At 43.6% G+C, this 16,324-nt stretch overlaps 2 protein-coding genes across 2 annotated transcripts in view; both read left to right on the top strand.

Moving 5' to 3' along the window:
- Positions 1-525: 525 nt before the first annotated feature.
- Npm1 (nucleophosmin 1) lies at positions 526-10,422 on the top strand. Its single transcript, XM_029546543.1, has 7 exons — positions 526-692; positions 3,104-3,210; positions 3,304-3,365; positions 6,122-6,179; positions 7,036-7,137; positions 8,944-9,018; positions 10,277-10,422. The coding sequence occupies exons 1-7, from the start codon at positions 635-637 to the stop codon at positions 10,313-10,315; spliced, it is 501 nt and encodes a 166-aa protein (XP_029402403.1). The 5' UTR covers positions 526-634; the 3' UTR covers positions 10,316-10,422.
- A 4,604-nt stretch (positions 10,423-15,026) lies between these two features.
- Fgf18 (fibroblast growth factor 18) overlaps positions 15,027-16,324 on the top strand; it is a 30,989-nt gene continuing 29,691 nt past the window's right edge. Inside the window, exons 1-2 of the mRNA XM_021212910.1 lie at positions 15,027-15,594; positions 15,750-15,786. Of these exons, the coding sequence (XP_021068569.1) occupies positions 15,563-15,594; positions 15,750-15,786 (69 nt within the window). The 5' untranslated portion in view covers positions 15,027-15,562. The remainder of the gene's footprint in view (positions 15,595-15,749; positions 15,787-16,324) is intronic.

Genomic DNA, 16,324 nt, shown 5'->3' with positions numbered 1-16,324 from the left:
TGGCTGCGGGGCAAGAAGCCTATCATTCTTAGTGATCCAGCTACTCCGCCCTGGGCTCCTGAAGCTACGTGACAAGGATGCGCTACGAGCAAGCCTTCGAGCAAGCTCCAGGCCTACGGGGAACGGAGGGCGGAAAAAGAAAAGAGAAGAGAGGCGCTCCGTGGTCCCGCGCCTGCAGCCGCCATCTTTCAGAGTGGGCTGCGCGCACTCTCGGCCCTGGGCCCGCGAGCACAAGGGGAGAAGACGTGGAAGCCTCGTAGTCCCAGAGCGAGGCCACAAAGAGAAAACGCGCCTGCGCTTGGGCGACCGTAGTGCAGGGGCGGGGCCAGGGACGAGCGCGCGTGCGCAGTGAGGGCCCGTCAAGCACCTGGAGGAGGAGGGGGGCGAGGTACCTAGGCGTGAGGACAAAAGACGCATGCGCAAAAGTGCGGTGCGGAAAGTGGGAGGGATCCAGAGGAGGCTCGCGGAGGCGGGACTAGGGCAGGTCTCGCGAGATCTCCTGGGACCATATATACGTGCGGCGAGCCCGCGTCCTTTCCCTGGCGTGATTCCGTCCTGCGCGTCTGTCCTGTGGAATAGCAGGCAGTTGTTTTCCGTCCCGCTTCGCTCACACCGAAGTGCGCGCCTCCACCTCATGGAAGACTCGATGGACATGGACATGAGTCCTCTTAGGCCTCAGAACTACCTTTTCGGTAACTGGCTGGAGCGGGAAGCGTGTGCCGGGCCTGGCGCTGGCGGGGGGCGGGAGTCCAGCCGAGGCCTGGCGTGTGGGGGATGCGGCGTGGGTGGAGGCCGGAGAGCGGGGAGGAATCTCCCGGGCCGGGAAGGCCGCGAGGAAAAAGCCGCCGCCCGGACACTAGGAGAGCCGTCGTAACCTGCGGCGGGAGCGGCAGCGGCAGCGGCCCAGCCTCGAGCCCCGGGCGTTAGGAGCGGCCGGCCGAGGGTGCGACCTTGCCTGCGGCGCGAACTTGGAAGAGAGACGGTTCTTCCGTGCAAGAAAGGCCGCACCGTGGCACCCGGGCGCCTTTTTCCCCTTGTGTTGAGCCACGGCAGGCGGAGAAAGGGGCCTGGGGAGCGAGGCGCGGCCTACCTCCGCCCTGATGGCGAGGATGCATCCGCAGGCGCCGGGCTTCCCAGAGGCCGGATCCTGTATTCTGGGGCGTCCGAGGGCTTCGCCCAAGAACGGGGACTGGTCCGAGCAGGCGCCCTGAGGCAGAGGGGGCAGCAACCTCTCGGAGCACGTGGTTGCCACGTGGTTGGGGGTTAGGGAGGGGTGTGGGCTCGACATCCGGGCTCTCCGACTCTTGCCATCCCTCGGCTGTGGGATCTTGTGGCTTAGTTAAAAGGACTGGGAGATGCTTATTTCATAGCCGGTGGCGTACGGGTTTCGGAGGTCTTTGTTCAGATCTTTCAGTATCCACAGTGATGGAACTCCCCCTTTTTTTGCCTCTGGTAGGCGGAGTCTGCCTCACGTTGCAGAAGACTACTTGATGGCCCACGTGGCTTAATGATAGGAGTACCTTTAAATCTACCTGCCTCTATCTAGAACTAGTACTCTTTGTTGGGGTGGGGAGAGGGAAGGATCTGTTAGACAAGATTTGCTTTAGCATCAAGGCGTTTGGGGATCCCATCTAAAATCTTGCCTGTCCCTCACAGTTTTAAAGAATCAGTTTGGTTTTCAGTTATTCGGGTTTTAGCTTAACAATCCTGAGGTTTGTTAAACGAGCAGTGAACTCTGCCAATGTTAGTGGTTAATAAATGAGTTACCTTGCTCATTCCTTAATTCTAGTAGTGTTTATATCAATTTCACCATACTACTTTAAAGAGATGTTTTTATAGATGCTAAATATGAAGGTATAGTGCCTAGCACTGGTTATCACATACTAAGCTGTCCCTACTGGTGTAGGGACAAATAATCTCATTTGCAATACTTCCCCTTCAGAATGTTAATTGGGTTTTTTTTAAATAGTAGGGAAAGTATATTGGACTTTGGCGTCAGCACTAGTGCTAGTTTTAAGTCATTAAGTCTACTGTGAAAACTGGCAACGTTGCCTCAATGTAGTTAGTACTATGAGAAAATAAAAGATTTTTTTTTTTATTTTTCATTTGAGTTGAATTCAATTTTGATGTAAGTATCCTTGCTAGGTTTGCTTTCTTATTTTTGTCTTACAGGCTGTGAACTAAAGGCTGACAAAGACTATCACTTTAAAGTGGATAATGATGAAAATGAGCACCAGTTGTCATTAAGAACGGTATGTAAGCACTGAAACTTAGTATTTAAAACCATTTCATCCATTTCCTACTGATGAACTAGGAGTTTAATCCCAGAAAAGTTAGGGAAACTTTGTCAGTTTTGTATAGCTTGGTCACTCTAAGGTGCCAGATGCCTTGTAGAATAGTGTTTTGTTTTTAATCTGCCAGCTTTATTCATTTATTAGGTTGCATTTTAAAGGAACAGTTGGGTCTGTGGTAATATCTTGCTAGTAATATCTGTTGTAAAACTCTTAATTCTAGTTCTAATTGTGAAATGATTAGTGGTGAAAGTGTGTGAAACATCTTTTATTTACAGGTCAGTTTAGGAGCAGGGGCAAAAGATGAGTTACACATCGTAGAGGCAGAAGCAATGAACTATGAAGGCAGTCCAATTAAAGTAACACTGGCAACTTTGAAAATGTCTGTACAACCAACAGTAAGTACAATTCTAAATTTTGGATTTCATGTTGGTGCAGGTTCTTTTTTGGGTCATTTGGGGTCAGTGTCATTTAGGTTTTGCAAAGATGTACTGCTTGTGGACGTTGTACATCGTGGTGCGCACTAGGCTCCGCACCACGATGTACAACGTCCACAAGCAGATCAAACACTGTTCAGGTTTAGCTATTCAGGACCCTATGACCAGTGAGGCTATCTTTTTATTTAGACTTCCATTTTGGACTTTGTAAAGCATGTCTTAGTTCTATTTGTCTGTCTAAAAAGACCTGATTTCTGTCTTTAAAATACAGTAAACCTTTTCTGTTCATTTGCTACCTTCAATGGAATCTTTTAAAAATACTATGTTATCTTCTCTTGTGTTCTTGTCGAGTTAGTATGTCTAATTTTATTTTAGCTGTAGAGGAAGATGCAGAGTCTGAGGATGAAGATGAGGAGGACGTAAAACTCTTGGGCATGTCTGGAAAGAGATCTGCTCCTGGAGGTGGTAACAAGGTTCCACAGGTAAATGAAAGATTTTAAAAATTTACTTCTGGCTTTTACTTTGGCTAATCACGAAAGATTTCTCTTGCTAATGGATGCATATTATTATTTCAGAAAAAAGTAAAACTTGATGAAGAGGATGAGGACGATGATGAGGATGATGAGGATGATGAAGAGTAAGTAGTTATTACATGTACTTGTGAAGGGTTTAGGGCTGACTTGCCAGTGGGCTCTGAGATTAATTCAATAATTGGGGGATGATGTTTGAAAGTAAAGGTTTTTGTACCAATAAAGGATTTTGACCTATGATTCCATGTTTGCCTTACAAACTATTCTCTAAATGAGACATTGATTTTTCTAGGGAGTTATTATGAGTAAGATTTTATGTGTTCAATATAAGTATGGAATTACTACTTCTATTCTATATTTGTAATCTTGGTTTATAGAAGTTCTGGAATTGGTCAAGTATATCGAAAGCATATTCTGAGCTAACTGTTCAAAACAAACTTGGGAATTGGTCTTCATTATATTGATTACTGTATTCATAGTGGTCAGTAAAGGACAAATAGTAGTCTTGAGGTTAACACGTTTAGTAGTTCTTTCCACTGCTGTGATAATGGTTCATCATACATAGATGATGCCCATGAGAATAAAGTAATAGCTGAACATTGTTTACATAAGTTAAGTTGGAGAGTTTAATCACATTGCCAGAAGTTATGGAAGAAAGAATGCAAACACATAACACTGTATATAAGTTCTGCCTATGGATTCAAATCCTGGATCAGATATCCAATTTGTTTGATTTCAAGGTTGACTATATTTCATTGTATAGTTTAACAATAAGTTTGGGGAGTAGAGCAGATAAGTGGGTTATATTACAAGTAACAGCATTTATGCAAAGATTTTTTTTTTTACTATTTTTGCCATTTAAGGAGAATCTATTAGATTACCTTGTGGGATGCTATTAGAAATAAGTAATGAATGCTGCAGTACTAAAGGACAGATATGTGGTCCCATAAGATGGTATTACTTTGTGGTAGGGCCTTATTTTTTTATTAGATATTTTTATTTATATTTCGAATGTTTCCTAGTTTCCCCTCTGAAAACCCCCTATCTCCCCCCCCTTCTCACTAACATACCCATTTCTGCTTCCTGGCCCTGGCATTTCTCTATACTGGGGCATAAAACTTCACCAGGACCAAGGGCCTTTCCTCCCATTGATGACGGACTAGGCCATCCTCTGCTACATATGCAGCTAGAGGGCCATTATTATTATTATTATTATTATTATTATTATTATTATTTGGTTTTTCGAGACAGGGTTTCTCTGTCCTGGAACTCACTTTGTAGACCAGGATGGCCTTGAATTCAGAAATCCGCCTGCCTCTGCCTCCTGAGTGCCGGGATTAAAGGCATGCACCACCACGCCCAGCACCCTTTTTATTCTTAAGGATGAAATCTTTGGAATGATTTTTTTTGGTGGTATGACTGGTATGGCTTAAGATAGAAGAGTTTTACAAAAATTAGTGTTTCTGATACCAGCATCTCCATGGATTGGGTGTAAGGTAAGGTCAGTTTTATACTAACCAGTAGTGTTAAATTACCAAAACCACTGGATTTACATGTACCTTTGACATGGAACAGATCCTAACAAGACCAAATCCCCCTACTGAAAAGGGTATTTACATGAAGTTCAAGCTTTTGACTTTAACACTAGTATGAAAAATATTGTAGTCACTTGGTAATTTTGCTTACAGACTTGGTATGAGTAATTGGACATTATAGTACTTATGTATAGACTTAATGGGGATGGTTCAGTGGCCATACTAAATGTGATATGCCACCTTCTAAAAATCACAGTATGCTGAAGAACATTCTGTATTTATTAAAGCAAGTGCGCTAGATTAGAAGTGAGAAGCAGAACCTTTTTTTTTTTTTGAGCTAGGATGTTAAATAACACTTAATTCCAGTGGCACATATATATCTTTAGGAGGAGCCAATAAAGTTAGCCTTGTCAAATGCTGCATATAACGCATTGGAATGAAGTGTAAGCAGAAGAGAGCTTTATTTACAGTAAGACAGATAGAATCAGAACATGTAGAATTTTTTTTTTTTTCTGGAGGGGGGATTCTCAAGACAGGGATTCTCTGTAGACCAGGCTGGTCTCAAATCTCAAAAATCTGCCTGCCTCTGCCTCCCAAGTGCTGGGATTAAAGGCGTGCGCCACCACACCCAGCAGATGTAGAATTTTTGCTACAGAATTTTTGGTCCATTTAAAAAATATTTAAAAAGTATTTTGCAACATTTCTTCACCCCCATTTGTATCTGGCTTTGATTTTTGACAAGATTGATCCTTACAGTTATTAAGGGCTGAAAAATCATGTGCATATGCCATTGACTGTAGGTATTTGGGGTTACTGTCACCATTATATGGGAGTTCTTCCTAAGTTTACATCTTGAAGAATAATGTGAAGCAGTATCTTCATGTTTGGTTTATTCCCTAGGTGATTAAAACAGTCTTACACGTTTATTGACACATGTTTGGGGAGAAGTGGTCTGTTGAGATTCCTGGCATAAGTAGTCAGTATCTTTGCTCTAGTTACTGGGATATCATGGAAAAGATAATCCCAGCCCTGCAGAGGAGGCCGCGGAAGGCATGTGTGTACTAACACCTGGCTAAAACTTAATTTTAAAAAGCCTATTCTTTATGGTTTGGTACAAAGTTGATTTGGTTGAAGCTATTTATTTACTACCAACATTGCAAAATTAACTACACAACCCTTTGAAACAATACTCTCAAATATTATAAATGTTAAGTATTGATCCATTCAAATACTTGTGCGATTTCACTTTTATTAACATTGTGCTACAGTGGATGAAAATGGCTTTTGTAAAATTGACCAAAATTTGTTAAATTCTCTTTTATTTATAGTGATGATGATGATGATTTTGATGAAGAGGAAACTGAAGAAAAGGTCCCAGTGAAGAAAGTGAGTACATAAGATACTATGAGGTTTATCACAGGTAGCTAGTAAAGAATGGGAATTTCTTAGTGCTAGTAGTAAAAACTGGCTGAGTTGATATCTTAAAAATTGGTTCTGAGCTAGACAGGGAAATTTGGGGACACTATCTGTATGTGAGCTACAATTTATTAGTTTGTTTTAGGACAGTTTAATGAGTTGGAACTCTACTCTGGAGAGGGCATATGGATTAAAGCCATTTTCTAATTGCAGTCTGTACGAGATACCCCAGCCAAAAATGCACAAAAATCAAACCAAAATGGAAAAGACTTAAAACCGTCAACACCAAGATCAAAGGTAAGTACCCAACAATAGACCTAGTAAATTTAGTGTCTGCCCAAAACTTTGTGTTTGTGGTACTTAACCCTGCCTACATAATAGACTGTAGTGCACCTAAGATAGACCAATTTGTGAAGTGTGTCATGTTCTGTGGCTGACTTTATATACTTGTTGAATTCTGACCTGTGTATAGCTTTCACGATCTGGGTGGTGTATTTGTAGAGGTCAGGAGTTAATTGTCTTAAGAGGTTTGTCAGGATTGACTTTATTTTGAAGCATATCTCCCAATCTTACCTTTTTAAAAGATTTACATAAGTACACTGTCTTTTCAGACACATGGTTGTGAGCTACCATGTGGTTCCTGGGAATTGAACTCTGACCTAACTGCTGATGCATCTTCAGCCCTCTAGGCCTGACAGGCTTTCTAGCTAGGAACAATTAGCAACTTCTCCATGCAACCTTAAAAGGGATTTTAAGGAGGAGGGAAATCTTGGTAATTACTCATTGTTAAGAACATTACTAATATTCTTTTGAAAACTTTTTCCAGGGTCAAGAGTCTTTCAAAAAACAGGAAAAAACTCCTAAAACACCAAAAGGACCTAGTTCTGTAGAAGACATTAAGGCAAAAATGCAAGCAAGTATAGAAAAAGTGAGTAAAATTACCTATTCAATAGATTGATTTTTTTTTTTTCTCCCACTAAAGTGGAGAATTTAAAAATTGTACTAATATGGGAATTTGGGTTAAAAGTAGATAATAAATAGAAATACTCAGAAATAACTAATAAAATGTACAAGTGTACATTTTCTTTTCTGGGGTTATGCTGTAGGACCAGCAGAGGGCGTTTGGTTTTCAGTAAAATTAAAGACAGCTGAAAAAGTAAGACCAAATGTTTGGCTGCCCGAAATTTTATATAGCTTAAGAAAAAAGGATCACCTTTAAGTATTTCACAATTTGAGTTATCTCTGTACCCTCTGTACTAAAGCTCCCTCAGACCATCCTGAAATTTGTGTGTGGCTAATAAACTTTCATCTAGTTTGAAATAGAATTTATCTTTCTCAGCATTTGGCTGGGACTAATACATTTCTATAAACTTGGGCTTGTGTAGAAAATGGAATAATACAAATGATTTTTTTTGGAGAGTTAAAGATTATCTCCATTATGATTTATCTCCATTATGATTCTAACATGTGAATTACTGAGAATACATATGGAATGTTAAGAAAATTGTCCATTCTTTTTCCATGTTTTTCCTGTCCTGTAGTTCTCACATGGCTTCAGATTTTCTTCCTTTGTGCAGCCACGAATGGATTGGAATATAGCACTTGGCAGCACATACATTTCATATTTCTTATTAAACTGTAAACTTGTTTCCTGGTGTCACTGATTTATTTTTTATCCCTTGCATACACTGCTAAAATGATGCCCCTCCCCCCCATTTTAATGTGGTCCTATCTCCTTGGTTTAATTGCAGGCGCATTGAACATTCCTGGGCACTACTGGTAAATTAAGCCCAAAGATGGGGAAAGAGGAAAAGGAGAAACAAATATAGTACCATCAACAATCCAGACATCTCAATCCCCTTTCCTGATTGGCCATCCATTCCCCCTTGCAGGCTGGAAGCAATCTTGTTTTTCCTAAAGCATTTTTCTTTTACTCTTGTGATGCAGAAAACTTCACTGCTTCTCTACCATTTGTGCATATGCCTCATCTCTTTGACCATGTTTTAACCTTTGTATCCTTAGCTGCTCTCAATAAATTTTTGAATGAATCAATAAGGATGTATGTGACAATATTTTTAAATTACTGAAGTGAATTATTTTCTAGGTGATGGAGGCAATTGAGTACCTTAATACTCAAGATGATTCTGGAATTTGGAAGCCTTAGTCTTGCTAAGTGCATAGAAAAGCAAAGGTTAAAATTGAGAGTGGATTTTATATGAAATAGGGATAATCTGTAGTGACACTTTATGCTGATAAGTTAACATTTGCAGTATCTAATTTGTAAGAATTTTGGCAGCAAAACTATTGCTGATAATTGTGGTTTAGTCTACATTCATAATTGGAAACATGCCAATTTGATGCTATAGTTAGTAATAAGGTAGCTACTTTTAAATCCTAGGTAATTGGAAACCATGAACAGGTCACATCTAATTTGTTTTTTGGTGATAGGTGATAACACGAATTTGCATACTAGCAGGCACCCAAGTGGCCATACTTGCATGCCAGTAGAGTAGAGCCCTCTGTAGTTTAAATTGGCTGTTTGGAAGGAATTGGGCGTTAAGCAATGAAAAACCATGGTCTTTGAGGTTTGGGCCCAGATAACATTGGTTTTAATCAAATGGGAATGTTAAAGGGTTATAGTATGTGTAATGGCATGCAAAACTTTGGGAGTTTTCTAATAATGTCTCAAACAATTGCTGTTTGTCCTTAATAATGCTTTTTTTTCCCTCAATAGGGCGGATCTCTTCCCAAAGTGGAAGCCAAGTTCATTAATTATGTGAAGAATTGTTTCCGGATGACTGACCAGGAGGTAACTGAATTTTCTGTGGACATGACCAAATCTAAAATTTTCATTGTAATTTATTTTGAGACTTTTAGTCTCAAGTTGTTGGCTCCTTGTAAAAAGTTCCTAACCACAGACAGTACTTAGATACATGGAAAGAATTTAATTGGCAGACTGAGCAAATAATTTTTTAGTGCATATTTTTCCCAGGTTTTAAATAGTTGGTAAATTATCTCTTGGTTACTGAACTTAGATTTACTCTTGGTAGTGTATTGGCTAAGGAAATAGGATATGGTTTTTATTTGCTCCATTTGGCTGCTTTACAGTCTGACTCTTGGGAGTGGTAGTATCTTCTCCAGATAGCAAAGGAGGGTAGCCTCTTGCATGAGAAATTAATCTTACGTCTATTGTGGTATTAGGGTGCTTACTTGGGCCATGCAAGGGCAAAGCACTACCAGTGATGTCTTCCCAGTGGTGTGAATTCACAGTTGTAAATAGTAAATATAATGGGTTAATGTTAGACCATCTGAATCACCAGTTGATTTAATGGATTTCATCAGTATTAGCTATATAGGTGTCTCTTCAAAAAGAATTAAAAGGAACAATATAGCAGTAGAGTATTAAATGATAGTATTGCCTTTTTAAATTTTAGCTCCCAGGTTTGTAGTCAAAAGTGTTTAGGATTGAGGCAGACTGTCAACAGTTGAAGTAGTGATGTCATAAAAATCAGTTTTATGTTTTGCTTGATAGTTAGCTACAGATTGGCCTAAGTTGAGTGTTTAGAATTCACCACTGAAGAGAATACTTTTTATTATCTTTTTATTTGTTTGTTGGTTTTTTGAGGCAGGTTTCTCTGTGTAGTCCTGGCTGTCCTGGAACTCACTCTGTAGACCAGGCTGGCCTCAGAAACTCAGAAATCCGCCTGCCTCTGCCTCCCGAGTGCTGGGATTAAAGGCGTGCGCCACCATGCCCGGCCTTGAAAAGAATACTTTTAAGTTTGATTTTAGAAACATTGGCTCGTCTTAGAATAGGTATGTCCCTTTGGGTTTTTCTATTGCTTTCTAATAATACTTGCCTAGACTTTTCTCACTCAAATTCTGAAGCCTAAATAGGGTTGACCCACAGGCTGAGGAGTCATTGGCCATAAAGTTATGATTAAGCCATTTAAGGAACCTCATGCTATGAGTTCTGTATTTTTCCTTTGTAAAATGAAAAATACTGAACTGAACAAATTTGTTTGGTCTATAAAGTTAAGATTTCTTCACCATTTTTTCCTTTTTTACAGGCTATTCAAGATCTCTGGCAGTGGAGGAAGTCTCTTTAAGAAAAGGGTTTAAACAGTTTGAAATATTCTGTCTTACTTCATTTCTGTAATAGTTGATNTCTGGCTGTCNTTTTTATAATNCAAAGTGAGAACTTTCCCTACTGTGTTTGATAAATNTTGTCCAGGTTCAATTGCCAAGAATGTGTTGTCTAAAATGCCTGTTTAGTTTTCAAGGATGGAACTCCACCCTTTACTTGGTTTTAAGTATGTATGGAATGTTATGATAGGACATAGTAATAGTGGTGGTCAGATGTGGAAATGGTAGGGAGACAAATATACATGTGAAATAAACTCAGTATTTTAATAAAGTAGCACTGTTTCTATTTGCTTATTTAACTCATTCTTTGAAGTTAACATCAGTGCCCATTTCTGAGCAGAATGGCTGCTCATACATTCCCATACATCAGGGACTAACACTTTTCCTCTATTGATAGCCAATCTGATTTAAGTTGGACATAACCACTAGGATTTATTCATCCTATTTTGCTGTGGTATATTATTGTAACAGTGTATGGGAAACTACTTCACAAAACTCAAAAACTCCAAGACTATCTGTATGGATGCTTTTCTTGAATCCTTTTAAAATCTGGTTTAGAATTGAGATTCTAAAGTTGCCTAGCAGGTCATATGGGGTATGTTAAAAAGTTATGGTACAGTTTGTCCATTCCTACTCAAGTTTGAAGTAACTTTGTCTAGTCAAAGGCTGCTTCGTTCCTGAAACTCAATAAAATTCTATACATACAGGTGTATAAAACAATTTGGTAACAGATTAGACTAAAATCTGCACATTAAGCTGAATGTGCTTGATTTCTTAATTTCACAAATACAAATCGTAATTGTTTGAGGCCAAACCAGAGTTACCAGGTATTAAGTTTTTAAGCTGTAGGGGCAGATTTTTATCTAGGCAGACTTAAAGTGCAGACCTAATAGTCATGGGCTGGTTGGTGTGACGGTACACAATGCAAAGTGATCATTGAGCATAGATGCATGGAAATATTCATATGCTTTTGGTAATCAGGTAGGATTCATACAGAGTATGGTAGGCAATTAATATTGAATACATTTTCAGAAGAGGTAACATTTGAATATTGAAATCTTTATTGGAGGAGAGATCTATAGATTCTAATTTGAAGCTGCTTTTGTCTAAAGTTAAAATGGAGGGAACACCACTTTAACCATGATGAAAAACTGGTTGTCCTGTTCCATACAGGATGCTTCTGCCTGCTTGCTGACTTGTGAAAAATGTTTACATATAAGTGAGAAGTATATGAAACAACTACTTGCTTATGAAAAGGCAAAGAAATTAGTTTTATATTTTTGGTTGTTTAAAGACAGGGTTTCCTCTGTGACCTTGTCTGTCCTGTAGACCACGCTGGCCTCAGAAATCCACCTGCCTGTGCGTCCCAAGTGCCACCTGCACCACCACTGCCCAGTGTCTCAAAGCTTATCAAGCATTCCTAGGTAGCCCACTGGATAACTGAACTGTAATCTGTTTGTGCAGTACAAGCTGTTAGTGTAAACTACCTGTATAAGAACTACAGAGCTCAGTGAAAGCAGTTCTTGGTGGAAAGCAGGCAGAGATGTTATGCAAAATGAATAAGAGTAGCTTTATATAGTGTTACCAAAACATGCAAGGAATTACGCTTTTTTTTTTTTTTTTTAAGGTTTGGGGCTTAAAGTGGGTTTTGGATTCTGGGACTAGAAGGTTAAAATTGCAGGCTATCACCCAGTAGAATTATTTAAGCCTTAGAGACTTTAAAATTTGCTGGTTCATTTAGAAGTACCTGGTTGTTGGTGAGATTATTCTCCATGTAATAACCCTGGCTGTCCTGAATTTGTAGACCAGGCTGACCTGGAATTCACAGATTTTCCTACCTCAGCCTGAGATTTTGTGCATGCCACCACTCCTGGCCAAGTACCTGTTTATTGGTCAAGCATGTCTAGTAGCAGATGACTCACTGAATTCCACCAGAAGGGGAGAGTCCTGTGGAGCACTGTTAGAGGTGGGGAGATTACCTAAGAGGGGATTGTGATTTGTCAAAATCGATGTATTAAAATGAATGGAAACCTTTTAAGGAAGAATGTTGGCTACCTGGTTCCTTACAAAGGCCTGCCTGCGTGCCTACAAGGCCTGTTCTTCACTACTGTCCCTGGTAATGCCTGTCACCTAGAAACTTTCTCACTTGTCTCACACACATGAAGTATTCCTACCTTTGGTCTTAGCTTCATGTTGCCAAGTTCTTTGGACTACCTGCCTGTTCACTTTATTCAGAACACTGGGTAAAAGAAAGGTCTAGTGCCTTCATTGCTTGTTGCTCTTGGTAATCTGGAGGTTTAGTGTGTGCGTGTGGGGTGTGTGTGTGCACACATGAATGTTGTTACAATCTACATGTGGAAGTCATTACATGGGCTAACGTAAATCCTATGGATTCATTTTATTGCCACCCCCCCACCTGTTTTTTGTTTTTTTATAAACTGGGTATCTTGTCTCAGGACTGGTAACATAATAGGAACACAAAGAGCAGTGGAGTGAGTTTCAAATTAGCACTTAAGTGCCATTTTGAACATTTCATTCAAGTCATTGAATATATTAACACTTAAACTGGTCTTCAGGGTGTGAGTAATTGAAGAGTGATTTAAGTGGCTGAACTCAACAGATGGCTTTTGATGCTTCAACTAGCTACTAGACAGTTTATGTCTTTGTCTTTATAATGTGCCCCATCTCATTGTATACTCAGTGAATCTTTTGAGTTAGCTGTATTTCACAGGCAAGGAAGAACATTCAAGTCTAGGACTTGATTTTTAAAGAACTGCCATGTGTGCAGGTACTCAAGCACTCAACTGCTGAGCCAGCTCTGTAGTCCCTATCCCTTTTGTTCTGAGGTAGGGCCTATGTAGCGCCCAGGTGGACCACTGACTGAACCCAAAAGCCTGAGCTGACCCTGCAGCTTCTGGCTGGGATTACATAGATTAGAATGCTTCTATCCGTTTTCTAGTGGGTGTTGGGAGTTCTGTGAGTTGGGGTGCTGTGAGTCTACCAAGCTACACCCCCCCCCCCACCAGAACTTTCTCAGTCCACCACTCAATTTTTGGGACTTGGGACTGACTGTCTTGTGTGATGATTGAGGTCATCAAACCACTGTAGGTGGGACAATAGTTACCCATTGCATTAAAAAGTAATGAAAAACTAATAGAGTGCAGATAGAAGATACATGAAAGATGTCAGTAGATACACACGTGTAAGTGCCAGTCTGTAAAGCAAGGCCAAACACTTTTTGGTTCATCTCTGGTTTGTCATTTCACTGTATTGGTTGGTTTGTTCCAGAATTTAGGAACTTACTAGTAACTTTGCAAGCCTAGTTCAGGCAGCCCAGACAATAGACAAAATCAACTTAGTTTCATGCAAGAATTCTCTCAAAACACTCGATTTTGTTCAGGATTTGTTTTTAATACTGACCCCTTAGCCTCAACTTTGAAAAAGAACTGAAAGTCGCTTACAGGGAGGTCTGGTCCTTGGAACAAATACTATGTTTCTATAACTTGAGAAATAACACCACTGAGCAGCACCTTCTTCACTGTGCTCCAGCGAATGGGGAATAGCAACCGCAGCTACGGACACAAGGCTTTTAAATCAAATAATCCGAATTCCTGAGTTTTGCATTTTGAGCTCTGTTCTCTAGTTTCTTGCCCACTGTGACCTGTTTGTTTTAGCATCAGTCCAAAGCAGAACTTGGCTGAACCAAGCTCTAGACAGAATGAGGCAGGCCTCTGACAACAATATCTACATTTGGGGGTTAATGGAAGGACAGAAGAAGTTCAGGGTTGGTGATCAAGGGCAGGAAAACAAGCTGCTTAGTGTGCGAACTGAAGAGGACCTGGAGTGAGCGCTGACCAGAGTCCTGGCTACTCCCAGGCATGTAGCCAGTCAGGGCCGAGGTTACAGCGACATTTTTGAGCCGCTAGGTGGTAGCCGTGTGCTTCCAAAACCCAGGTCACCTACTAGAGAACGCAGCTGGAATCCCTAGAACCGACCTTAGAGTCCCAGAGCGGGGGAAGGGAGAGAGACGCCCTTGAGACTTTGCCATCTCCCCTGGCAAAACAGAAGAAGGCGTTACTTAGCGTAGTCATCCCACGGTGGTTGTGGTGGTGGTGCGTGTGTCTGGGAAAAGCCACTATCTTGCGTGGCCTAAGGGTAAGGGTAAACATGACTCCTTTCAGTTGAGTCACCCCACCGGGCGGGCCTCGTCTGTCCTCTCCTTGCTTCCCAACTCTAGTGGATATGAATATGAACAGCAAATGTGAGCATTCTTTGGGAACCCCGCCCGCTCCATTCGGCCAATATTAGCCTTGTGGCGGAGATCTCCGACGACTTCCAGCGCTCACCGGGTCCAGCTTCGTGGGTTGTGCCATGCTGAACGACCAGTCCCATCGCCGACAGTATTGAGTGCCTCCCCTCCAACCCTGAACCGCCAGAAGGAGGAGGCAGTGGAGAGGCCGCGGCAGGCAGGCGAGCAGGCAGGGCCGGCTTTGATGTGGGCGCGGCGCACCCAGCCGCGCTGAGCGCCCGTCCGGCCGCGCCCCGAGGGGGGAGCCCCCGGGCCCCGCATCCTCATTGTGCCGGCGCGGGCCCGGGCCCGCCCCTGGCCCCCCGCCCCCTCGCCGCCCTCGCGTAGAAAACGCCCCGGCCGCCGCCAGCGGTGGGAGGCGGCGATGCGCACGGCCGGAGAGACACGGAGGAGGAGACATGAGCCGGCGGGCGCCCAGACGGAGCGGCCGTGACGCGTTCGCACTGCAGATGCGCGCCCCATCCTCGGAGCGCTGACCCCGGCCCCGCCAGCCTCGCGTCCCAGTTGCGGCACCTCTGCCGCAGCTCCCGCCGTGCATGCTGCCCCTGGACTGAACCCTCAGCCCGCGTCTCGCGAACGCCCAGACGGCCCTCCCGTCCGCCCGCTTCAGTCCAGCTTCCCCGCACCGGCCGGGCTCCTCCCGCACCGCGTTCGCCCCACAGCCCCCGCGCCGGCTCGGAGGGCGCAGCGCTCCGGAGGAGCCGCGCGGGGCGCTGATGCCGCAGGGCGCGCCGCGGAGCGCCCCGGAGCAGCAGAGTCTGCAGAAGCAGCCGGCGAGGAGGGAGCAGCAGCAGCAGCGGCGGCGGCGGCGGCGGCGGCGGCGGAGGCGCCCGGTCCCGGCCGCGCAGAGCGGACATGTGCAGGCTGGGCTAGGAGCCGCCGCCTCCCCCCCCGCCCCGCGATGTATTCAGCGCCCTCCGCCTGCACTTGCCTGTAAGCACCCGCCCGGGTCTGGCCACCCTGCCTGGATGCCCGTCCCTGTGCGTGTGTGGCTCTGTCTGTCTGCCCGCCCGACTTTCTGCTGCGTGTCTGCCTGTCCATCTGTGCCCCTTCCTCGGATCCCACTGACCTCCCTCTTTCTCCCGCAGGTGTTTACACTTTCTACTGCTGTGCTTCCAGGTTCAGGTACGTGGGCTCCTGAGAGTCGAGTCGAGTCTCGCCCCCAACCCCCTGCCAACCCCAGCGCGCTCTTCTTCGAGGTGCCGGCCGACCCCCCTTCCCGGGACCGCGCCCCCTCTCGGTGCCCCACCCCTCCTGGGCAACAAGCCCAGTGCACCTGTTCCCAGGGCGCGGAAGGGCAGCTTCGCGCGCGTCCTGCGCTGGCGGTGTCAGGCCAAGGGCTAGGAGCTACTGCTTGAGCCAATGTAGACTGTCGCGGCCTCGGTCGGCCTCGGTAGGGAGATCTCCCAGAGTCGGAGGGTCGACTCTGGCCCGAGTGATGTGTGGGACTCCAACCCCCGATCACAGCTGGCGAGGTAGGGACCTAGAGGTTTTTATGCCAACTGTCCCTTTACACCCTGCTTGTCCCTGCAGACAAAAAGGTTGTTTTCAGCTGAGTGGATTTTGAGTCCAGAGAGAGAGCTTTAGTTGTAAATTACTCTGTGGGTGTGGGAGAGAGAGAGAGAGAGAGAGAGAGAGAGAGAGAGAGAGAGAGAGAGAGAGA

Source organism: Mus pahari, chromosome 14, assembly GCF_900095145.1.
Source record: "Mus pahari chromosome 14, PAHARI_EIJ_v1.1, whole genome shotgun sequence".
NCBI lineage: Eukaryota > Metazoa > Chordata > Mammalia > Rodentia > Muridae > Mus > Mus pahari.
This window is presented reverse-complemented; position numbering and strand designations above follow the sequence as displayed.